This window comes from Pseudovirgaria hyperparasitica, assembly GCF_010093815.1.
Source record: "Pseudovirgaria hyperparasitica strain CBS 121739 unplaced genomic scaffold EJ05scaffold_1, whole genome shotgun sequence".
Classification (NCBI taxonomy): domain Eukaryota; kingdom Fungi; phylum Ascomycota; class Dothideomycetes; order Acrospermales; family Acrospermaceae; genus Pseudovirgaria; species Pseudovirgaria hyperparasitica.
This window is the reverse complement of record NW_022985549.1, coordinates 1,761,494-1,783,749: the sequence shown is the minus strand read 5'-3', so window position 1 is coordinate 1,783,749 and position 22,256 is coordinate 1,761,494. Positions and strand designations below refer to the sequence as shown.

The 22,256-nt window shown below is 47.5% G+C and overlaps 9 protein-coding genes across 9 annotated transcripts; 2 read left to right on the top strand and 7 right to left on the bottom strand.

The window, feature by feature from the left end:
- Positions 1 to 178: 178 nt before the first annotated feature.
- On the bottom strand, positions 179 to 2,984 carry EJ05DRAFT_23587 (uncharacterized protein). Its single transcript, XM_033740006.1, has 4 exons — positions 2,634 to 2,984; positions 2,491 to 2,585; positions 1,430 to 2,423; positions 179 to 1,378 (listed from the first exon to the last, which is right to left on the bottom strand). Exons 1-4 carry the CDS (start codon positions 2,715 to 2,717, stop codon positions 359 to 361), a joined length of 2,193 nt encoding a protein of 730 aa, XP_033605468.1. The 5' UTR covers positions 2,718 to 2,984; the 3' UTR covers positions 179 to 358.
- A 182-nt stretch (positions 2,985 to 3,166) lies between these two features.
- On the top strand, positions 3,167 to 3,637 carry EJ05DRAFT_495858 (stress responsive A/B barrel domain protein; the record flags this gene model as incomplete). Its single annotated transcript, XM_033746297.1, has 3 exons — positions 3,167 to 3,185; positions 3,234 to 3,462; positions 3,511 to 3,637. The coding sequence occupies 3 exons, from the start codon at positions 3,167 to 3,169 to the stop codon at positions 3,635 to 3,637; spliced, it is 375 nt and encodes a 124-aa protein (XP_033605467.1).
- A 5-nt stretch (positions 3,638 to 3,642) lies between these two features.
- Positions 3,643 to 4,842, bottom strand: EJ05DRAFT_471966 (malate/L-lactate dehydrogenase). Its single transcript, XM_033743081.1, has one exon. It carries the CDS (start codon positions 4,755 to 4,757, stop codon positions 3,693 to 3,695), a length of 1,065 nt encoding a protein of 354 aa, XP_033605466.1. The 5' UTR covers positions 4,758 to 4,842; the 3' UTR covers positions 3,643 to 3,692.
- Positions 4,843 to 4,983: 141 nt separating this feature from the next.
- Positions 4,984 to 6,336, bottom strand: EJ05DRAFT_516475 (NAD(P)-binding protein). The gene is made up of 2 exons (XM_033748654.1): positions 5,590 to 6,336; positions 4,984 to 5,526 (listed from the first exon to the last, which is right to left on the bottom strand). The coding sequence occupies exons 1-2, from the start codon at positions 6,025 to 6,027 to the stop codon at positions 5,161 to 5,163; spliced, it is 804 nt and encodes a 267-aa protein (XP_033605465.1). The 5' UTR covers positions 6,028 to 6,336; the 3' UTR covers positions 4,984 to 5,160.
- EJ05DRAFT_506657 (dihydroxy-acid and 6-phosphogluconate dehydratase) lies at positions 6,105 to 8,475 on the top strand (the record flags this gene model as incomplete). Its single annotated transcript, XM_033747844.1, has 3 exons — positions 6,105 to 6,974; positions 7,047 to 7,237; positions 7,294 to 8,475. The coding sequence occupies exons 1-3, from the start codon at positions 6,557 to 6,559 to the stop codon at positions 8,473 to 8,475; spliced, it is 1,791 nt and encodes a 596-aa protein (XP_033605464.1). The 5' UTR covers positions 6,105 to 6,556.
- A 66-nt stretch (positions 8,476 to 8,541) lies between these two features.
- On the bottom strand, positions 8,542 to 9,952 carry EJ05DRAFT_471965 (uncharacterized protein). Its single transcript, XM_033743080.1, has one exon. The coding sequence runs from the start codon at positions 9,856 to 9,858 to the stop codon at positions 8,869 to 8,871; it is 990 nt and encodes a 329-aa protein (XP_033605463.1). The 5' UTR covers positions 9,859 to 9,952; the 3' UTR covers positions 8,542 to 8,868.
- A 1,079-nt stretch (positions 9,953 to 11,031) lies between these two features.
- Positions 11,032 to 12,911, bottom strand: EJ05DRAFT_23383 (uncharacterized protein). Its single transcript, XM_033739990.1, has 2 exons — positions 12,780 to 12,911; positions 11,032 to 12,733 (listed from the first exon to the last, which is right to left on the bottom strand). Exon 2 carries the CDS (start codon positions 12,616 to 12,618, stop codon positions 11,119 to 11,121), a length of 1,500 nt encoding a protein of 499 aa, XP_033605462.1. The 5' UTR covers positions 12,619 to 12,733; positions 12,780 to 12,911; the 3' UTR covers positions 11,032 to 11,118.
- Positions 12,912 to 13,062: 151 nt separating this feature from the next.
- EJ05DRAFT_506654 (uncharacterized protein) lies at positions 13,063 to 14,818 on the bottom strand (the record flags this gene model as incomplete). The annotated part of the gene is made up of 5 exons (XM_033747843.1): positions 14,033 to 14,818; positions 13,859 to 13,980; positions 13,624 to 13,807; positions 13,330 to 13,567; positions 13,063 to 13,283 (listed from the first exon to the last, which is right to left on the bottom strand). Exons 1-5 carry the CDS (start codon positions 14,360 to 14,362, stop codon positions 13,063 to 13,065), a joined length of 1,095 nt encoding a protein of 364 aa, XP_033605461.1. The 5' UTR covers positions 14,363 to 14,818.
- Positions 14,819 to 15,693: 875 nt separating this feature from the next.
- On the bottom strand, positions 15,694 to 17,589 carry EJ05DRAFT_506653 (DAK1/DegV-like protein). Its single transcript, XM_033747842.1, has 3 exons — positions 17,368 to 17,589; positions 16,981 to 17,311; positions 15,694 to 16,882 (listed from the first exon to the last, which is right to left on the bottom strand). Coding segments are annotated over exons 1-3 (1,254 nt in total). The 5' UTR covers positions 17,369 to 17,589; the 3' UTR covers positions 15,694 to 15,960.
- Positions 17,590 to 22,256: the final 4,667 nt, after the last annotated feature.

Sequence of the window (22,256 nt, the reverse complement as noted above, 5' to 3'; positions counted from 1 at the left end):
TGGAGTGTGTTTAGTAGAATTTGTGTTGTTTAGAGTGTGGTGGTAGATATTTTTAATGGCTCTTAGCTGCGATTCGTGTGAATGGCCGATGTGAGGAAGTTGAAGCCATGGGGATGGGTCTGTCTCGATCCGGGAGGACAGAAACAACCCCGCACTCCTGAGTTTGAGCTTTAGTATTAGCTGCACTTCTTTGTACGTGGTTGTACGAATCTATCAGCGTGAGACTCTTGCGTGAGATAGGAATTGGGGACATGGGCCTCTCTATCATAGCGTAGCTTGTATTACTGACAGACTGATGCCTTATATCATGAAAAATATGCTTGCAGGATGATGATCGTTCTCACGTCTTCGAAAGGCCTCACAAGCCATTATAAGAGTTCGTAGCCATGGACATCCAGTCAGAGTCAAACATGCCCTCCATGAGATTGTCGAAAGAGGAATTCGATAAGCCTTGGCCTTCAAACATAGAGCTGAAGTCAAGCTGGTCCCCAAACCCGGCCATCGACGCATCACAATCGTATAGCATCGAGGGAGCTTGCCACTCCTGTCCGTATAGACCCAGATCTCCTTCGAAGGGCGGCTGGCCCTGGTCTGGATCGGGAGCACTGACTGCTGGTTGTCCCAGGGTACCAAACGTATCGCTGGATGTACCCGATCCCGCAGGCGATAGCTGTGGTGCCGAAGAGTCCAAAGTTGATGCATTTGTCTTGGATTTCCCATCCACGAGACGGCGTACTATGATGCTGCCAAGCTCATCGAGAAAGGCGCTGCTGCGCTTTGCGCCGGGCCAATGCTCGCCTGCAGCGGCAAGCATATTGCTTGCCGAACGGACGTCTGTCATTACGGAGTCGACCTTGATGGTATCCGCAATGCTCGGTACGCCCCAGATACAATAGAACATAGTGAGGGTAGAAAGGACGATTGAATGGAGCGTTGAGGATTGATATATGATGGAGTCATTGCGGTATTGGGAATTCAGCAAGCGGATCGCGGATACGGCGCTCACATAACAGGTTTCGAGTGCGGCCGGCTTGGGACGTGGAATCGCAGGTGTTGGTCGGAGGAGAACTTGCATCATGGTGTGATAGTTGAGTTCGCAGAGTGATTTCGTGTATGGAATTTCGGGCGTCTCGAGTCGCCATTGTTGTAAGCGTTGTATCATTGAGTCCTGCCATGCGTGTATATCGGGGATGTTTGGTAGAGCAAAGGCGATTGGCTCTCTTGATATGCTATGAAGCACATATTTCATCTCTGAGTTTAGTCTTGCAAGCTTGAAGAGGTGAATGGCCGTGGACATGTGAGAACTTGTTTGCCCGCCGGTTGGAACTCCTGTTGATGAGTCTCCTGACATTTCTTCATCGTCAACATCGTCTGGAAGCTAGCATATCACATGAGGTCTCTTCTAAGTATACAGCAAGACAGCACTTACGGGAACATCAAAAGCTTCGTCTCGAAGGCCGATTGGGCGTCCGGCCATAGTACCAAGCGTCCTATCGAAGCAATACACACACCAGAAGATCCTTCTCCTCATCTGAGTAACCAGACGTGGTAGAGTCTCGTGATTCTTTATATTTCTTTGCAAACCGAGATCCACGGCCGCAGCAATACACTGGTAATTGAGATACCAGCTGTTCATCTGCGCAGAAGGGTTATACAGGGTGTATATCTGCAGTAACAGCAAGCATTGAAGACCCTGTATAGAGCCTTCGACTTTGATGAGGTTAAAGAGCTTCATTGCTTTCAGAAAGTACCCTGTTGTGGGTAGGCTTATGCGCATTCTTTTCGTGAGTATCAGCGAGGATATAGCCAGGACCATGTATGTCTCGAACGTAGCAGCGGGATCTTTGCTTTCATCCAAGAGCGCGTTATTCGCACGTTCCACAAAGGTTGGTCTATGGAGGAACGGCCATTGTATGTGTACCACTTCAAAATATGTATTTGAGATTTGGGCAATTTGCGCCATACTAGGCGGCAGCTGCACGGGTAAGTCGAGTCCGAAGCTGCCACCATACATATCCTCAGCCCGAGATTCGCCAGAGCCAGCACTTTCATCAACTCGATTCTTGTGGAAAGAATGGCCCAGCGAGGCGAGCATCATCTGTGCAAAGAAGAATCCACTAGAAGGTCCTATGTATTTAGGATCTGATCCATTGGATAGCGAGACAAGCCCAATTTGATGTGTTAGATCTTCAGCGTTGCTTTGGGCTTTATTAGGGGGCTCTAATTTTGGATCGTTGTCTGATACTATGGCTGACCGATCTTCATGATCGACAGAGCCTGGAGATATGTGCTCCGAAGGCAAATGTGCCTGCTGTGACGAGTTGATCTCATCTTCCGTCTCACCCTCGACTCTCGGGGCCTGACTCAGGTCAATCCCTTTAGATTGCAGTAACGACTCAAGCCATGCAACTCTGTTCCTGAGACTAGCAATGTAGCTGTGTGTATCAGTATCAGCACAGTGCTTCTAGACCAAGGGTGTTGCAGTCTTACGCTCGCGGATAATCGCGTCCACGGAGATGATCTCCATCCACACAGCTCGCACCCACCCGAGCGCAGGATCCACAGGCAGGAAGCATGCCGTCGCACTGCAGAAGGTTAGTCGCTCATTGTCATGATCCCAGCTCGGAGCATACCCGTATCTTGCGTTTTTGACACCGAAGACATGACAGGCGGATGCGGGCCGTCTTCTTTCGAACCTGGGCTGGTGGGCTTTGCATCTCATTAGTCGGATAAGCACCGCTCTGTTCTTGGCAAAATATGATGTTTAATCGACGTGAGACTTTTTATAAATGCCTCAGAGCTATGTGATGAAACGAAGAAAGTGGTGCTTGCATCTGAGAGATGATATTCACCACGTTTCTTTGAGATTTGTGTTCCAGACGCGTCATCTAAGAGACTGAAGATTCAGCTCCAATTGTCCGATGTCGCTCGCACTGTTCTGTTAGAGGAATGCGTGGTCAGTGTTGTGTGATGATGATGATGGATATGAATGTCCACGGGCAAACTCCGTACAACGCTAGGACTTGTCCGAAGAGCTAGATCTAACCTAGTTAGGTAATAGTACAAGGATGGAGATATACACCCTAGACAAACCCCTCTCATACTTGGGCACCAATCTCGAAGGGGCACCCTATTCTCCGATCAATTTTCTAGAGACTCACGCAACATGACTGTTATACACATTGGTAAGTGTTAGAGCATCTCTGATGCATCATTCTAAACAAAACCTGCAGTGCTTTTCAAGTTCCGCGCCGATGTCTCCATACAGATTCGTGAGAAGTGTGTGTCAGAACTTAAAACGCTGAAACGGCTCCCATGTGTGCTCAATGGACGCCTTACAGTTGGAGGTCCCTCGATCACGAATCCCATTGAGCGGAGCAAGGGATATCACTATGCGCTCGTCAGCTACCATAAGGATCGCACTGCTTTAGAGGAATATCAAGCAAGTAAAGAACATTACGAGTTAGTACTACTGGAATTGAGGGAACGTATTTGTACTAAAGTATACAGAGTTACTAGTGCGCACTTGTGGCCCTACAAGGAAGATATAACTAGGTTTGACTTTGAGGTGGATGATGAGAGTGATGGGCTGGATCCGCGGCAACTGCTAGGGGCAACTATTCCGAATAGCACATGATAGGTCATCACATAGGCAACTATTATGAATTTGTATACCACAAGATGTAGGATCTTCAAGTCGGCAAAGGACTTACTCCCACCTTCAAAGCTTCATCGTTCAATGCTTCAATCTCAGCTTCAGCGTATGGTATCCCTGATTGTAGTCGTTCTCTCCGTACACGCTGCTCGATCTCACCCGGGAAAAAGATTTGCTCGACCCCTTGCGCCTTTTCAGACTCTGTCACTCTTTTGTACAAGTATTGCATCCTGTCTTCAAACTCCTTCATGGACATGAATAGATCGGGTTTGATTGCAACGAGGAAGTGACCCACATCTGCAGGCTTGGAAGGATCGTATGGATTGGTGACATGTCCTGCAAAAGCCGCACCAGAGAACACTCCCGAGAAGACGTCCATCATTATTGCGAGCGCAGAGCCTTTTGGACCGCCCATGGGGAGCATGACACCTTCAAGGGCCGCCGCTGGGTCATCTGTAGGTCGTCCTTGGGCGTCTAGCGCCCAGTCCAGGGGTATCTTCTCTCCTCTTCTTTTCGCTTTATATATCTTCCCTCGAGCTGCGACTGAGGGTGCCATGTCCAGAATGAAGGGCATATCTCCTGCTGGGGCACCACAAGCGATTGGAGATACACCTATCAGCTTCTCTTTCCCGCCCCAAACAGGAAGGGCAGGCGAAGAATTGGTGAACACGAGACTCATCATGCCTGCGTCAACAGCCTGTTGCACTATCCAGGCGCTCATGCCGAAGTGGTTGGAACCTTTGACAGATGCCATTCCGATCCCGAATGTTGAGGCCATCTCGATACACTTCTCCATTCCTATCTTGGCACCTAGAAAGCCAAAGGAGTTTTGGCCGTCGATTTGGACGACTGCTGGGGTGACCTGTTTCACCAACGGGCTTGCTGAGGCTGATAGTACTCCGTTCCGGATGCGGGCCATATATGAAGGGATTCGATTAATGCCATGAGAGTCGACACCCCGTAGATCCGCTTGGACGAGGCAGTCTGCAACGATTAATGCATTCTCTGAAGGAACGCCATTAGCGACGAGAATCTTCTCCACGAATGCACGAGCATTTTTGTCCGTGATGACAACTCGTCGTGCTTGTTGGGCATTGGCCATTTTTTCAGGTCAGGGTGAGTTTTTTCTGTTTGACTTTCAGTCTTGATATATCAAACAGAATCGTTAGAATTGCCTAACGATTTATTGTATCTGTATTACCCGCATTTCATGTATTCGTCAAGCTAGTACCGATGAGGTCTAGCACCAAAAGCCCCTTGGTTCGGCAAACACCGCTTGTGGCTTCGATCGGAGGAAGTCCGTCTTATCCGTCGTTGTTTTCCTCTGAATTATTTCGTTATAATCATCCATTACCAATCTCTCTGACTACGTCAATTCACAACGGGCTGGCTATGGTTCCGGTATCGTGACCCGGCCACCACCTTGCATATGATCATCTACCAGCTCGGGCGAGAGAGCCGGAAAGTGTCACAACAGGACCAGCAGCAGGTGTCTTCAGCTTCCATTACAGTCTCCCAGTCGACGATGTAATCCCACCGTCTACAACAATCTTCTGCCCGGTGATATACTTGGCTTCATCAGAAACTAGGAATAACGCCGCATTGGCAACGTCCCACGCATCTCCCATTCGTCTCATTGGTACCTGAGAGTCTCTCATCGCCTTGAATTTCTCGTATCCTCCCGCAACCGGAAATCTTATGAACAGCTCTTTAGTGTAAGGCGTCTCCATTAGGCCAGGCACAACGGTATTGAGCCTCACGCCTCGATCCGCGTAGATGACTGCCGTTGCCTTTGTGAACTGCAGTATTGCAGCTTTCGTTGCAGAGTAACCCACCTGTGGCTTGCCGATATAACGGAGGCCAGCGATACTCTGTATCCGTGTCAGTGAAAAACTGTAGTAATGAATAGAGTGAGAAAATACCGCGATACTGACGACAGAGCCTCCTGACGCCTGTTTCTCCATTATTGGCAGGACATAATGACACGTCAAGAAGACGCTCTTGAGATTGATATCAATCTGTGAGTCCCATTGGTCCTCTGTGAGAGTTGCAGGACAACCTGCCTCCGAACGACCGACATTGTTGATCAGAATATCGATCTTTCCGTGTCTCTCCATGCACGCATCGACAAGTCGCTTTACGGAGTCTGAAGACGTGACATCCGTGGGGAATATATCGCACGTACCGCCTTCCTTCTCTATGGTGGCCTTTGTGATGGCTGCCGACTGGATTGTGCGATTGCCACCAAATATGCTCGCCCCTTGACGCGCGAGAAGAACAGCACACGCAGCGCCTATGCCCCAACCCTCAGTTCCACTCTGGCCGCAGCCTGTGATGAGCACCACTTTCCCCGCAAGATCGAGCATTGACATTGAGTCCTCCTGATCTGTTAGCTCTCATTTCTTCGTGGTACTGTTTTGCTTACCTGAGTACAGAACGAGCTGTGTGTCTATATGGCAGTATTTTTCAACTCTATCTCCATGTATCATTACGAAGGACCTCGTATTATCAGATTATGCCGAATTCCGCATTTTGACCATCACGTTCTACTACTACAGTTTATCCTGACTATGTCGGACGTTCTCCGACGGATTACAGCCGAAGAAGAAAAGTGGGACAGGTTCACTCATGGTACACAAACGGGGCTCTACTTGATCGTGCAAGCGAGATGATCTACCCAGGGATATCTTTTAACAACAAAGTTGGCACCACGTCGCTACACGGGACCCCGGCTGGAAGTTGGAACGCGAATGTCCCCGGACGTTGTCCGAAGCGTCCCCAGTTGACGACCCACACACGACCACATCTGTACGTCCATCTGCTTGAAGTTCTCTTAATAAGATATATTTGAACATCGCTCTGTGGACTCTGATCCCAAAGCAGAGAATTCTATATGCAACGATGTCAGACCCAGACAAGGCACTAAATAACGACGACTATGATCTATCTAAGCAGCTTGATATATCGGTCGGCTTGAAAAAGAACCTCACATCGTACGGAGATCAACACTTCTCTCTCTTTCTTCGAAAAGTCTTTATCAAAGCTCTCGGTTTGAGTGACGATGCTCTCTCACGTCCAATCATCGGAATCATAAACACCTTCTCGGGCTTCAACCCGTGTCATGGCAATGTTCCACAACTCATTGAAGCAACAAAGCGAGGCATCCTGTTGAAGGGCGGGCTTCCGATAGAATTTCCAACCATCAGTCTCCATGAGGCGTTTTCGAGCCCAACAAGCATGTTTCTACGGAACCTGATGAGCATGGACACGGAGGAGATGATCAAAGCCCAGCCAATGGATGCTTGTGTCATGATTGGAGGTGTGTACAGGATCTTCTTCGCGCAAGCATGAGTGCTAACAGACTCCTTGGGCTGCGACAAGACTGTCCCAGCACAGCTGATGGGCGGTATATCTGCAAATAGACCTATCCTGCCACTAGTCACCGGGCCCATGATGCCCGGCAGCCACAGAGGAAAACGACTCGGTGCATGCACAGATTGCAGAAGCAACTGGGCTGCGTTCCGAGCTGGTAATATCGACATGGAAGACATCTCCGCGCTGAACGAAGAACTCGCTCCTACGGTAAGTCAGCAGCAATACATGCCCCTCGAACAACTTCTAAACCACCGACCCCATAGATAGGCACATGCGGCATCATGGGCACCGCCAGCACAATGGCCTGCATCACCGCCGCCCTCGGACTCATGCCTCTCCGTGGCGCAACCGCACCAGCCGTCTCCTCCGCCCGGCTCCGCATCGCCGAAGAAACCGGAATGAACGCCGTCCAAGCCGCGCAAACCCAGCTCCTCCCCCAAACAATGCTCACCAAAGAAAACTTCCTCAACGCCATCACCGTCCTCCAAGCCCTCGGCGGCTCCACCAACGCCATCATCCACCTCCTCGCCATCATCAACCGCCACCCCACCCTCGCCGGCCAAATCACCCTCGACACCATCGACGCCATCGGCCGCCGCACCCCACTCCTCCTCGACCTCAAGCCCAGCGGCGAAAACTACATGACCGACTTCCACAACGCCGGCGGCATGCTCGCCCTCATGCACACCCTCGCCCCGCTCCTCCACCTCGACACCCAAACCATCTCCGGCTCCTCCCTCCGCACCATCCTCTCCACAAACCCCTTCCGCCCCTTCCCCCTCTCCCACTCCATCATCCGCCCCCTCTCCACCCCCCTCGCTCCAAACTCCTCCCTCGTCGTCCTCCGCGGCAACATCGCCCCCGAAGGCTGCATCCTCAAGGCCTCCGCCAGCCTGCTCAAACCCCTCCTCACCCACCGCGCGCCCTGCCTCGTCTTCTCCAGCCCCGCAGACATGGCCGCCCGCATCGACGACCCTCACCTCCCCGTCTCACCCTCCACCGTCCTCATCCTACAAACCATAGGCCCCCGCGCCGGGCCCGGCATGCCCGAAGCAGGCCTGATCCCGATCCCGCGCAAACTAGCCCTCCAGGGCGTGCGCGACATGCTGCGTATCAGCGACGGGCGGATGTCTGGCACTGCGGGCGGGACGGTGGTGCTGCATGTGAGTCCCGAGGCGGCGGTTGTGGATAGTGTGTTTGGCGTGGTGCGCTCGGGGGATTGGGTTGCGGTGGATGTTGAGAGGCGGTTTATTGGCGTTGAGCTTGGGGAGGAGGAGATTGGGCGGAGGATTGCGGAGAGGAGGGAGGGGAGGGGAGGTGGGGGAGTTGGACAAAGGGAGGCAGCGACGAGGGGTTATCGGGCGCTGTATGAGCGGACGGTCAATCAGGCGCATGAGGGGTGTGATTTTGAGTTTTTGAGAAGTGAGCCGAGGGTGTTGCCGTAGGGCATGGATGGTATATTCGTGTCTGGTAGATGACTGGTCGATGCGTATGGCATGGAAGGGTGATCACAGGTAAGGCAGTGCAACATACTTCTCATTCAAGTTACAAGTAGGAAGGAAGAAGACTTTTCAGCATTGAAGAAGATTCGTCAAATACGCACCCATCACAAACACGTACAAACACTCAATCGAGGTAGTCAAACTCGCATTCGTGCAATTCATTTTCATTCATCCGATATGCCGTGCAAAGCATTTCAGCATCAATTCCTCCCAGATGCTCGCCTCAATCAACATCCCGTCATAGAAGAAAGTTCATCATGGATATAGTAAATACAGCATATAAGAGAATCCATCGCAAGTCCGCCATCGCTAACACACGAGATCCTGACCATCCATCTACCTGTAGGTAGCATTTCCGCCAGTCGTCTTTGATCCATCACGGTCCGAGTCAACGCGAGGATCAAGCTTGTTTAGGAGGTTCGAGTCGTGCGGACCAGCAGTGTTGGACGCATTGCCAGATCCGGGCGTGTAGGACGATGACGTACCAGTCGTGCCAAAGCCAGAGTTGCCGCCATGTGTGGTACCGTGCTGAGTGCCATATGTATTACCCGTGTGTGCGCCTGGAGCACCGTACGAGGGGTCACCGCCACCGGGAGCAGTGCGGTTTCCATCGCGGTCGGAATCGACGCGAGGATCGACTTTGTTCATGAGGTTAGATCCGTGCGGGCCATGGTTTGTGCTGTTGGGGTTCTCATTGCCGTATGCACCGGTGTGCGTGCCGGTGTGCGTGCCAGGGGTAAAGGTGGAGTGCTGAGTAGTGCCGTGGCCTACACCTCCGATACCAGTTCCACTGTGCGAGGTACCTGTATGAGCACCCGGAGTACCGTATGATGGGTCACCACCTCCTGGAGCAGTGCGGTTGCCGTCACGGTCCGAGTCGACGCGGGGGTCGAGCTTGTTGGCGAGGTTGGAGCTGTGTGGGCCGTGGTTGGAGCTGTGGATATTCTCGTTCGCGCCGTACGCACCTGTGGTGCCGGTAGTCTGATGGGTAGAGCCGTAGCCAGTACCGGTGTGAGCAGCACGGCCGTCACGGTCGGAGTCTACGCGCGGGTCGAGCTTGTTTGCAACATTGCTGTTGTGAGGGCCAGCGTTGGTCGAGGTGCCGTGGTTTGTTCCGAAACCAGCTCCTGTTGACGAGATGCCGGTTGGATCACCGTGAGAGTGGCCTTGGTGTGTAGCACCGGTATGTGGAGCTGTGGTTGTGGTTCCGTGTGTAGTTGTAGTGGTACCGGTAGCAGTATGGGCAGTGTTAGGGTTGTTGGTGGTGTTGTGCTTGTGGAGGAGCTCTTCGGCCTTTGTGGTGACCTTATTGAGGATGTTAGACATGATGAAGTGGGTGAAGTGTTGTCTGAGTTCAGGTAGTCTGGAAGTTGATCAAGATGAGAGGATTCGGTAAAGTTTTTGTAGAGAAGAGTTGGTGAGGATAGCAGTCTGTTGGGCGGAAGACAGGCTGGTATATGTAGTTAAGTACGTATTTGTGGTGCACGGTGAGGTTCAGCGGTGCTACGTCAGAGAGTGTTGCGATTGGGCTCGAGTGGAGTGAATGCGACGTCTGTAACCTGTTTACGACCAGGAATGTTGATAGAGCTTGCGCCACAACTGACCATCAAGCAGGGAAGGTGTAACCAGCCACTTCCGCAACGCCACATTTAAGCCTGAGGCATTCAGAGCGTAACCAATGGCCGGGCCTCGCTGCGATTAGCGCGGACGCGATCTGACCTCATCGCATCGTCATCGGAAGCCATTCCATGTTTTCCTTCTGCCGTCACCATTCACTTCGCATCACCACCACACGTTGCGCCACAGTCCCGTTGTTTCGCCTATTTACGCGTGGCGTCATGTTTTAACTGTAATTAGCTACCGCTGCTAGATCTGACACATCTAGCTCTATGACTCGAGTCTGAGCCAGCTATATCTTGCTGTTCCTTCATAGACGAAGCCTTATGGAAGCTAAAGAGAACGATTTCATCTTGATCATCTTGATCATCTGGAGCATCTCTTCGTGAACTTCTGAGTAGAGAGAGAGCATTTACCACTGTTATTCATCTCGCTTACATTCACGAACTGACTTCATAATGGATAGAGTACCCACCCAGACGGCCTAGGTAGCCGCTTACACCTGACACAACCACGTCGCTTGGCAACGGCATCTCCACACCACAAGTGACGGAGGATATACTACAAAAGCAGGTTTCGATGCATGGAACGTTCCTCGCGTCCCACAGTCCCGCGTTCAAACTGGCGAACCATGCCCCCAGTCGTCGTCATGCTGCAGCTGCTCTGCGTCAGATGCTGATGCTCTCCATGATTCAGAATACTGAGTACCAAACCGACCAGGATTTTGAGTATGGAGTAATGGAGTGCTGTCCAACGGACGCAGCCTGGCATGTGGTCCCAGCTTATAATGTATGACGTATTTTCATGGATTACAACACGTACGACGCACGGAGTGGTAGTTCAACAGGCCTAGTATTTTGCATATGTAGTTACTTCCCATCGGTATATCGCAACCCATATGAGCATAGCCTAATCAATGTCATGATAGCATGGCAGGTGAATTCGGTTCAGATGAAGAGCGTAATGCCTTTACTTTGTCTTTTTCTTCTTGGAGTTACTAGACTTCGATTGAATGGTTGTGGTGGGAGTCATCTGTTGAATATCCGGCGAACCGTCCGGGACGGCTCGAGGACCAGCCGTGCTACAATCTTTAGCTTGTTGGGGTATTCCTGATTGTGATGACACTGGTTCTGGATGTGTGCGGTCGGAATCCGAGAGTTCAGAAACGTCGAAGTCCAACTTTGCGGGTAACATGTCTACAGCGGAACAGATCAATCTGAAATGATCAGCCACCCACAAATCAAGAATGTTCATAGTAACAGTCCATGCGATCCATCTATTATCTGCTTGTATCGTCTTTTCGATGTCAAATTTCGCAATCGGCTCCCGGTAGAACTTAACGTCGTCCCCATTCGTGACAATCAGATGTGCCCAAATTCGCACGTCCACGTCACTGTGCGAGTACGAGAAGCCACTGATAGTGTTGTCAAGCTCTTTCGCTCGACCCACAAGGCGGAAGAGCTCAAAGAGACCGCGCGATAAGACAGTCTGACTGTGAGCATTTTGTCGATCAGCAATATCAAGCGCGGATGCTCCGCACTTCACTTCGCTGGTCAAGAATGGGAAGTACATGTCATCTGTGGCTGCAAAATACGAGCATTCTTCCATGTCGTTCCCGATAAAGGGCTGAAGCTTTTGCAGTTGTTCTTTAGTAAAAGCTTGACGCTTGAATCCCAGACCGTAATCTGGTTGTGGACGGGGTCCGTAGAATGGGATAGCGTTGTTCCAGCCGGCGTTGGTTGTCTCTCGGAGAATCTTTAGATGCTTGGAGCCACGCATTGCTAAAAGTTCGGCAGGAGGGACAATCAGCTGCGCAATGTCACGAATGATCCTGGTCTCATTCCTGCCCTTGATCAATTCCAAAGTTTCTTCAAAAAGATCATCGTCAAATAATGTATGTTTTGGGGGAGTTTGCGGCGATTCCAGAAGTTTGCGGCAAAGCTCTCTGCTCTCCACGCTGATATTTTTGTACTTAGCCATGAAGCTACCGCGCTCGCTGAGCCGGCTCTCATAACGAAGATACCGGTATGTAGCGCTCTTTAGCTCCCGTGGGGCTTGATCACTCGATGATGGTGTCAGAATTGTTTCCGCGTTGATGCTCGCTTCTGACCGTTTACGACGAAGCGAGTTTGATGACTTTTTTTTGGCCAGCGCAGGCTTGATCGGCTCTTGAAAACGATCCATTGTCTCTTCTTGCTCAGGATTTGGCCAAGTCCCGTTCTCTCTCCAGTAGTCAACTCGAGCGTCGCTGAGTGTCCTCCAAACCGTTCGTGTACGTTTAGGGGACCTCTCGAGCGCAATGTTAGCGGGGGTGACTTCGTCTTCCCGACGTCGCTTTGGCTTCCCAGCCTGTGCAGAAGGATCCTCCGCAGGCTTCTCAATCAATGAAACTCCGAGATCGTGAATGTACTTTTTTGTCTTGACAGGTCCTTCCTGAGCCTGTCGTGGGCTCGAAAACTGCTCCGCCATGTTGGATATTTCCGATAGCGAAAACAATAGAGCAAACGGACCTCTTCTGCTACGGAGGGTTGATTGTCGGTTCGTTTGCGATTGCTCCGTCGAGTAGCTCTGCTAGTAGCATTCGCTGTGAACTCAGAATAATCCGCGGCGCGACAGGTGCAATGACCGACCTTTATTCATCTGCGAGCCCACACGCCGTCTCTTCTGGGCGACCGGAGCCTCTGAGTAGCTCGCCATAGTGACAGGAATCGCAAGGTCGAGACGCTTATACAATGCCGCCGAGTTCGAAGTGTGAGGATGGCTAGGAGAAACCCGCCAAGCGTGAAACCTAGCGTCGTTTCTGATTAGTAATCCATGCTAAGCCAAAGTAGCTATCTAACCTAATAATAGCAACATAAACGACTTGAGGCACGATTTCATCTCTGTTTCTTCTGGATGACATGTTATTAACGTCTATCTTTGATTATAGCTACGGCGCGTATGTCTCGTATGACGCCTCCAGTCTCCGGCATGCCGCGGACTGGATGAAATGCTCACTGGATTGTCACCTGGCAGCGCTTTTATAGGTCCATCTAATCCAACATCCTCATCCGGTGCCGGCGTCTCGGGGTCCTTTCTAGTAGCCTGCCCAGTCTCCCCATTCACTTTCAAGCTGCAACCCGCACTGTTGATACCTACCGCTCGTCAGTATCAATATACACATTGTGGAGCTATACGCACCATCCGAACCCGTGCACGTAGACATGGCCTTCTGCAACTTCTCCTGGTCCGTCCAGCCATTGATAAAATCGCCGTGCAGCCCATACCCGGTCGTGTCGCCCATCGCATACACATACCTATTGAAATCCCTCACCGCGTTCGTATCGTAGAAGAACTCGAAGAAGACCGAGAATATCCCCACCGGATGCGATTCCGGACACACGCCAATGTTGTAGTCCCCAAGTGCCGGATACGCCATCTGCACTCGTCAGTCGTGTCAAATCCTCCCAGGAAGACGTCAGGATAGCAACTTACATGGCTTTTATGGTCCTTGCTGTCTAGATTCTCCCCGTCCCAACAGCTCGGGAAGAACACCTGGCTGCGGATCCGCGTGCATTGCTCTTTCGGCAGGTCTGCGATGTGTAGATCTTCCTGGCCGTTGGCGCGCAGACATACATGGCTCATAGCCCGCTCGCGGAAGTCGCTATCGTTGTACGTGCTACACCGTATATCAGTCGACTTCTTGACTACATTCAGGGGCGTTCCTCACCGTCGCTTGAGGTCCCCGGCAATCATCCGCAGCCCCTTTGGCGGCGCACGCGCGTATTGCGTGTAATCACATCCGGTCCGGTCCTTTGCATAGTCACACGCGCGATTCAAGTAGTACACCGACTACAACGGCCATCAGCTTCACTTCCACTTTATCATTATCCTCAAAACTCACCGCCGTCGCCATAGGCACCAGCTCAAACTGCCCACCCTCCCCCTGATGATACAGCTGCGGAATCCAATAATTGCTGTTATCCAAGCTCTTATCACACGTCGTGCCCGCCGCACGCACCGCATCTTCGTTCGTCTCTGTGCGTGCAAATGCCGTTCCTCCAATTATGGTGTGCACGTGGCTAGATGCCTCCCCTGGCACGAGGATCGGGTCGGAGCGCTGCGTTGTGAGCGGCGCGCAATTGACCGTGAACAGCGTATCCTGTGCAGCTATGTATGGCACGAGGGAGACGAGAAGTGCGAGAAGGGAGGCGAGGGAGATGGAGGAGTACATCACGGGTGCGTGTAGACAGGGGACGTGGAGTGTCGAGAAGCGGCAGGCGAGAGATGCACAGGGCTGATATGTGCACAGCACCGCAATGCCGCTTTATACAGCAGATCAGCACAGGTCAACTACATCATCCGTCGCATCCCTTGCGCGCACGTATGTGTTGTCCATTCCCCCACGCTCCGCGCCTCGTAGTCTCGCATCGCGTAGCCTATCCGTCCGCTCCGGGCCCGGAGATATATACAAACCGCCTAGTCCAGCCATCTCTGGTTGAAATGACGCAATGGCCCAACCTCTTCCTTTTTGCTACATCGAAGATGCGTAGGGCAGAAGAGCGATGGTGGTGTGCGTGTGTGTTGGTGTTGTGGATTTCGGTGGTTGTGATGGGCTGCGGGGAGGGGGGGATTCGGAGGTTTTTTGGTAGTCCGGGTGCTGGATTCGGATGCAATGGGATTTCGTTTGGGATATGCAATTGTGCATGCATGCGTATGCGTATGTGAGGGTGTCAATAAAAATTATGTCAGTTACATAAATAGATGATATGCATTCATAGCTGTCTACCCACACACCACTAACTGCATCACTGTACACCACCACTACAACCTTTTACCCATATATACAGACACATTGTCGAACAGTCTGCTCATTAATTCACATTCCTCTGCTCTCTTGGTATCCAGGAAAATTCCCAGTCTGCATGACCAGCCGCCCGTAACCACACCCGAATGTGAGTTGGAAGATCTCAAAATATACCTATAACATTGCTTTAGTCTCCCTATAACGTTACATTTTGTTTAGATGATATCACTTCAAGCGTTCTCTCTGTCTATAACGAAAGTCTAGCCTATCTGTATCTTTAACATTCTCCTATGAAGTATTCCCGATTCCTCTCTCAATATTCATTGTCCCTTACTTTCGAGTCTGCGTGCAAGTGCTCATGCTCATCCAAGTTCCATAAGCTGAACGAGATTGTACGGACAATGCATGCATGCGAATCACCGTCCTAGCCAGCCCTAAAGATTACAATCATAATAGCTGCCTCCTGATCTGGTGTTCTCTAACGTTTCAAAATCTTGGACCCATCCCCGCTTTACAGCAGAGCAAACGAATATCTACAAAATCTGAAAGATAAAGATGATATCTATTTATCCTACGGAAGTTCGCTTCTTATACCCTGTAACCTCTGGCCAATCTGCCTTGGCTTTATTCTTGAACACTAGGTTCAATGTTAAAAATGGTTGGTTTTTATCTTTCCATGATGCCCTCCTGCGCTTATGCTATTGTGACTTGAACGGCTTGTTTCACTTCATACCTTGACATATAGAATACCGATTATCGTTCAATGCTATCTTGAGTCGGGTGCAACGTTTGGGACTTGTACCTTGAGCTCTATAAAGGGGTTATGAAAAATCTAAAATTTAGGCGAGGTCGATTGTTCCAGCTGTGCAATCGCACGAAAGAGCTAATCAACTGATAGGCTTCATGAATCACTTGCATCGAGATCTTTCTCAGTCTACTGCCATTCCAGCACAACACAACCCACAAGAACCGATGTATAACACGACACATCAAGCACCCCTTGACCCCACAGCAACACTCCCAACCTACTGCCTCCACGCAACAACATCAACCCTCCGATCCCACAACCTCAGCGCCTCAGCAGCACCCAACACCCCCTCCCCAACCGGCAGCCTCCAAACCGTCATCCCCACCCCACTCATCTTCAAGCTCGTCACCAACGGCCCCATCACCACCCTCTCAACCCGAAACCCCCTCCCCCTCAACTCCCGCACCCCTTCCCCCGCAAACACCGCCAACACCCCATCCCCCGTACTCCCCAGCGAATTCACAACCAGCACAACCGCATTATCCGCCCCCTCCTCCCCATCCCCATACCTCGCCTTCTCAAACGGGATAAACCCCCTATCCCCATCCCCCACATCCGTCAACAACCCCACCATCCTCCCCACCAGCTCCCCCACCAACGGCACAGGACTCATCCTCTCCAGCCCCGGCTCCCCATGCGCTCCCATCCCCAGCTCCACCGTCTCTCCCGGCAAAACAGGCAGTCCCCCAACAACCCCCGTCGGCAACCCCACCCGATCAAACCCCACCCCCACAGTCCCTACATCCCCCACAACACCCTCCATCACACGCCCCACCTCTTCCAACCCCACCCCCTCATCCGCCATCCCACACACCACCTTCAACGCAACAAGATGCCCCGCCAGTCCCCTCCTCCCCACCCTCCCCCCTTGCGCCCTTCCGACAGCCACGTCGTCGCCGACAGGAACGAATCTGACGCGGTACCCGAGGGCCTGGGCGCGCGTGACGGCGAGTCCGGCATTGAGGATGTCGCCTGTGTAGTTGCCGCAGACGAGGAGGGTGCCGGGGGAGGTGGCGGGGTGGGGCTGGCAGAGGGCGATGGCGGCGAGGATTTGGGCGGCGGTCGGGGAGGCGAAGATTGTGCCTGAGACGGCGCAGGTGAGGTATGAGGGGCCGACGAAGCCGGTGAACATGGGTTCGCTGGGGGTGTGTTAGATGGGGTTGTGGTTTGGAGGGAGGGAGCTGAGGGAGGGAGGGATAGAAGGGGGGAAAAGGTGGGGATTGGGAGTGAGACGTACTGCCCACCGCCAGCGAATCCGATTGTTGTGACGTGGTTCTCCCTGAAGGTTGCGATGTCGCTGCGATATGTGATTTTGTGCTTTGCGGAATAGGAGAGGGTGGGGTGGAGCGTGGTTAGGCCGGACATGGCTTCGTTGATGGCTTCTGAGGGGTCGTTGATCAGGTGGAATGTTTCCTTTGCGGCTGGCGCGGGCGTGGCTTCAGCTGTTGCCATGATTGCGTGGAGATGTTTGTGCGATGATTTGCTCTGGTGGTGAGTGAGTGAGTATCTTCTCCCGGTGATGGCCTGACAGGGATGTCGTGGTAGAGCTGAGTGCGGCGGTAGCAGCACTGGAAAGGACTGAGATTAGTATATGAAGATTGCTCGAGGTAGATAGTAACCGGACTTCATGAGATCATTGATAGCGCAATTGCAGACTTTATGGTTCCTGGCCGATATTTAACATCAATCCCCGCATGAGGTGGGGTCTGGGGTAGCGGGATTCCTAATCAGGACATCCCGTCTCCTTTCCGAAGACTTCGCCTTTTCGCGTTTGGCTGTACAAACATGTCCTATACAAATCATTCTTCGTTTTGGGTAAGTGGTCCAAAAAGTCTGGTGAATGGTCAGCGTCTGCAAAAGAAGTAAGATGATAGGTATTGTCGGAAGGTACTTTGAGTGAGAGACACTGCTTCCTAAACGGGACTAGTGTCTAAACGGTTAAATAGCTTCGACTCTGTCTCCTAGAACTTAGTTCTCTATATATAATTATAGAATATATTTAATAACCTTAATCACGTCTACTTTCTACTTATAATGGATTATAAGCCTAGCGCTTTACTATAAAAGCCTTAAAATACCTCTTTATTAATAAAAACTATTATATTTTAATAAAAGTAAGTCTCTTCTCTAAAACTTAGTTATCTTATTAATCTTATTAAAGTTTTACTTTAATTCTACTATCTTATTAACTTCTAGTCTCTATATCATCCTCTATACCGTCCTTCTACCTCTTTTACCTTTACTACCTTCCTTATAAATATATAATAAATAGAAAGAGTCGGAATAAGTTCTATATAAAGAAAGAGAAGGAACCCGAGAAACTTATTAATAACTATATCTATTAATTTTAAACTTAACCCTTCCTCTCTATCTAAGCTATCTTTAAGAGAAGAGAATTTCCCTAAGTAGAGATTAGCTTAGATAATCGTATTTAAATATATATAATTATAGATAATAGTCTCTAGTAGGGTTATTAGACCCTTTAGTACTAGAGTCACGGATTTATATATAGATATAATAGATTAGGATATAAAGGATAATAAGGTAATAATTATATTACTCTCGTTAATATATTAAGATCTTATTATAGGTCTTACTTCCTATAATATAGTAGTAGCTATATAGAGTTATCTATTATTACGTTTTAACTATAATATAGGTAGTTCTTTAATATATCTATTTAGATTACTTACTAATCTCCGCTATAAAGACGGAGAAGATATCCGCAAATATATTAATAATTTCTATTATACCTAGATGCGAATAGTAAAAAGATACGCTACTTTATCTTATATAGTCGTAAAAGTAATATATCTAATTTTTAAATCTAAAGAGGTTAAGGGTTTATTCTTTCTTATCTTATTACCTAATACTATAGACTATATTATTAATAATTTATTAACTCGAGATATATTACGATTTTAAGATATCGAGCTAAAGATACTTAATCTAGCTAAGAAATATAGTATTAAATCCGATACTACTAGCTATAAGGTAAGCTATAAGGGTAAGTATTAGGACTTAGCCTTAGGTAGGACCTAATCTACACGTACCTTAGCTAACAGGGTTAGGAGGTAACGTGAAGGGCGGTAAATAGTCACGTGCTAGATAGATCGGCGTCCCTTTATATATATACTCTCGGATTCCTACTAAAAGGGTTTAGTAGTAATTCGTTCTATAATAGAATACACCCTATTATTCTATCTAACTATACTACTATCTAATAACCCTATTCTTATATTCGAATTACTCCCTATATAGTACTATAGTTAAGATAGTCTAACTAGAACCGAGAAGGTTAATACGATCTACTATAGGGATAAGTAATACTATATTAAATAATAGGGATTCTCTATAATCGGTATTAATCCCGGCCGTTTCTAACTAAGAAGTAGAAATATTAGACTAAATTACGGAGCTTTTAGATAAAGAAATAGTAGATACACCGAGTAACTTCTAATAATATAAAGCCGGATAACGAGTCGTGGTAGAGCCACGTAAGGTATTATAATAAACTATCGCCGAACTTTAGAAATACGTCGCAAATTAGACTTAAGAGATTTAAACCCTTAAAGAATAGGTAGAACGCGCGAAACTCCTCGTAAAGAGATAAGAACTTAAGGAGTCTCTTAAAGAACTACGCTAAACGATAGTAGGTGGACGACTTCCTATACTAATTTAGGCGGAATTAGTTTATCTACTATTAGAGTTACGATAATCCACCGTATACCCGGCCGCTTCGTTACTAATTTACCCTACTCCTTCCCTAGGTATACTAAAATCTAAAGACCCGACTATATTTATAGAGAAGAACTAAAAGGAGTAGAAAGACTAGAAGAGAGACTACGAAAAGTACTTCCTTAATAACCCTCTACTCTTTTCTACTAAAGTATAACGCATTTCGTTCGGAGAACGATACCTAGACTTATAATCCCGCGATTAATAGGATAGATAGAAGGAAGTATAGCTACTATCTACGATAACCTAGAAATATTTAGCTATATTTATACTAAATACCCTCGGAACGGATAGAGAACGTAAAAGAAAGGCACTATCTAAGTTAAGAAGCGTAGTATAACGACCGAACTAGACACCTACTTAACTACTATAATACCTCTAAAACCTATAGGATAATATCCCTACGCTATAGGAAAATATTCGTATATTCTAGTTTCGCGAAGTACTACTTCCATTAATCCGTGAAAGACTAGAAATAGTATTATTAAGTTTTAACTATCTATATAAATTAGAGGAGAAAGCTAATAAATACTACCGCATCCTTAAGGAACGCGGCTCTCTAGGTAAAACCGACGAACCCTATATAGGTTAGAAACGAGATCGATCGAATACGTTTAATTAAGAGTAACCTTACTATAATTAGCGCTAGAAGAGTATAAATCGGGGTAGAAACGCGTTAAGAGGATACTAAAATAATTAAGGCGGTACTTCTTAACACGGAAAAGGATAAGGTATAGACTTAAATATAACATCTATCGTAAAATAGTAGGATTATAGTATACTTCGTTACTATAAGTATAGAAAAATAGGATATATTTCGCCTAACTATAAGAATCTAAAAAAAGAATAGGCTAGTACACGAGACCTAACCGCGTTCTTAGCTAAATTATATATACTTAGAAGGAGCCGTAGCGCCTTCCGGTAAGTAAAGATCTAATATTACTAAAAGTATCGTTACCTATAGTAAATAGTAATAAAACTATATAGGCCCTCGTAGACACTAGTATAGAAGATAACTATATTTTATTAATTCTCGTAAAGGAGTATAGATTATTATACGATCTTAGTAAAGTTAGCTGAACTATTATAGTTAATAGATATAAAGTTAGAACTTTAGGTAAAGCTATAACGAATTACGAAGTTCATAACTCGAAGATAATAAAATAGTAGATGTCTAATGAATTTATCGTGGCTAATATTAGCTAATAGAATATGATTCTAGGGATACCTTAGCTTAGACGCCTAAACTCCATCCTTGATTTTTAGAAGGAGATATTAATATTCCGATAATACTATAGTAAATTATACTAGTAAGTCGTAACTATTAGTAAGGAGGCATAGAACCTCGCTATACGGATCTAATCATCGCTAATCTATCTTACGTCCTTATTAATTATCGATAAAGACAAGGACGATAGTAATAATTAGAGCGAAGACACGCTACCCGATATATATTCGTAGTATACGGATATATTTTCGGTAGAAGATATATTACTTCTCCCTAATCACGGGCCGTATAAGCTAAAGATTAAGCTTAAAGAGGGAGTAGACGTCCCTTATAGCCTACTTTACCTACTTTTAAGACTAGAACTCGAAGTTCTTTATAAATATATTAAAGAATACCTCGAAAGAGACTAGATACGTCATAGTATATTATCGGCTAGCGTATCTATTCTCTTCGTGAAGAAGAAAGACGGAAGTTTATATCTATACGTTAACTATTAGGTACTAAATATAGTAACTAAGAAGAATCGTTACCTATTACCGCTAGTTAATAAATCTTTAGACTAATTAATAAAGGTAAAGTACTTTACGAAGCTAGATTTACGAGATATATATTACTAGCTTTAAATTCATTACGGAGATAAGTAGAAAACCGTATTTCGGACTAGATATAGTTATTTTAAGTATACTATTATACCATTCGGGCTAATAAATGCGCTAGGAGCGTTTTAAGAATATATTAACACTATACTTATAGGATTACTTAACGTGATTTATATAGTTTATCTCGATAATATACTAATTTACTCCAATAGTATATAGGATTATAAAGAACACGTAAAATCGGTGCTAAATCGTCTAAGGTAGTATAAACTCTACGTAAAATTATCTAAATATAAGTTTCACTAATAAGAAGTTGGGTTTCTCGGCTTTATTATAATATATAGCGGCCTAAAAATAGAGCCGGAGCGTGTAAAGACTATTATAGAATAGCTAGAACCTACTACTATACGTTAAATTAGAATATTTATAGGTTTTATAAACTATTATCGTAAATTCATTATAGGCTTCTTACGAATTACGGCGCCGCTTAATAAACTTATAGAGAATAGCGGTAAAATCCCTATAGGTAGGCGAGTATAGCGTAAAGCTAAGTCGGTTAAGATATAGTTAATACCGGAAGCGCGAGATACGTTCCGATCGTTAAAGAATTACTTTATAACTACGCCGATTCTTAGGTATTTTAATCCTAAGAAGTATATTTAGGTCGAAACTAACGCGTTAGAATTTATAATTACTAGAATTATTAGTTAACCATATAAAGATACGAAAGATAAGATATAATAGTACCCGGTCGCTTTCTTTTCCTATAAAATAGCGGATATAGAGACGCGTTATAATACGTACGACTAGAAACTACTTATAATTATTAAGAGTTTTAAGTAATAGCGATATTATTTAGAAGGCTCTATATATTAGATCGAATTATTATCGGATTACGTAAATCTATATTACTTTATATTAACTAAGGTCCTTAATCGCCGATAAGTA

Coding starts and splice junctions, on each gene's coding strand:
- EJ05DRAFT_516475 (XM_033748654.1), bottom strand. CDS start 6,027: ATGTCAATGCTCGATCTTGCGGGGAAAGTGGTGCTCATCACAGGCTGC. Junction 5,527..5,589: donor AGGCGTCAGGAGGCTCTGTC/GTCAGTATCGCG, acceptor ACACGGATACAG/AGTATCGCTGGCCTCCGTTA.
- EJ05DRAFT_23587 (XM_033740006.1), bottom strand. CDS start 2,717: ATGCAAAGCCCACCAGCCCAGGTTCGAAAGAAGACGGCCCGCATCCGC. Junction 2,586..2,633: donor GTCAAAAACGCAAGATACGG/GTATGCTCCGAG, acceptor AACCTTCTGCAG/TGCGACGGCATGCTTCCTGC. Junction 1,379..1,429: donor ACGAAGCTTTTGATGTTCCC/GTAAGTGCTGTC, acceptor GTGATATGCTAG/CTTCCAGACGATGTTGACGA.
- EJ05DRAFT_471966 (XM_033743081.1), bottom strand. CDS start 4,757: ATGGCCAATGCCCAACAAGCACGACGAGTTGTCATCACGGACAAAAAT.
- EJ05DRAFT_506653 (XM_033747842.1), bottom strand. Junction 16,883..16,980: donor GGATTCGCTGGCGGTGGGCA/GTACGTCTCACT, acceptor ACACACCCCCAG/CGAACCCATGTTCACCGGCT.
- EJ05DRAFT_471965 (XM_033743080.1), bottom strand. CDS start 9,858: ATGTCTAACATCCTCAATAAGGTCACCACAAAGGCCGAAGAGCTCCTC.
- EJ05DRAFT_23383 (XM_033739990.1), bottom strand. CDS start 12,618: ATGGCGGAGCAGTTTTCGAGCCCACGACAGGCTCAGGAAGGACCTGTC.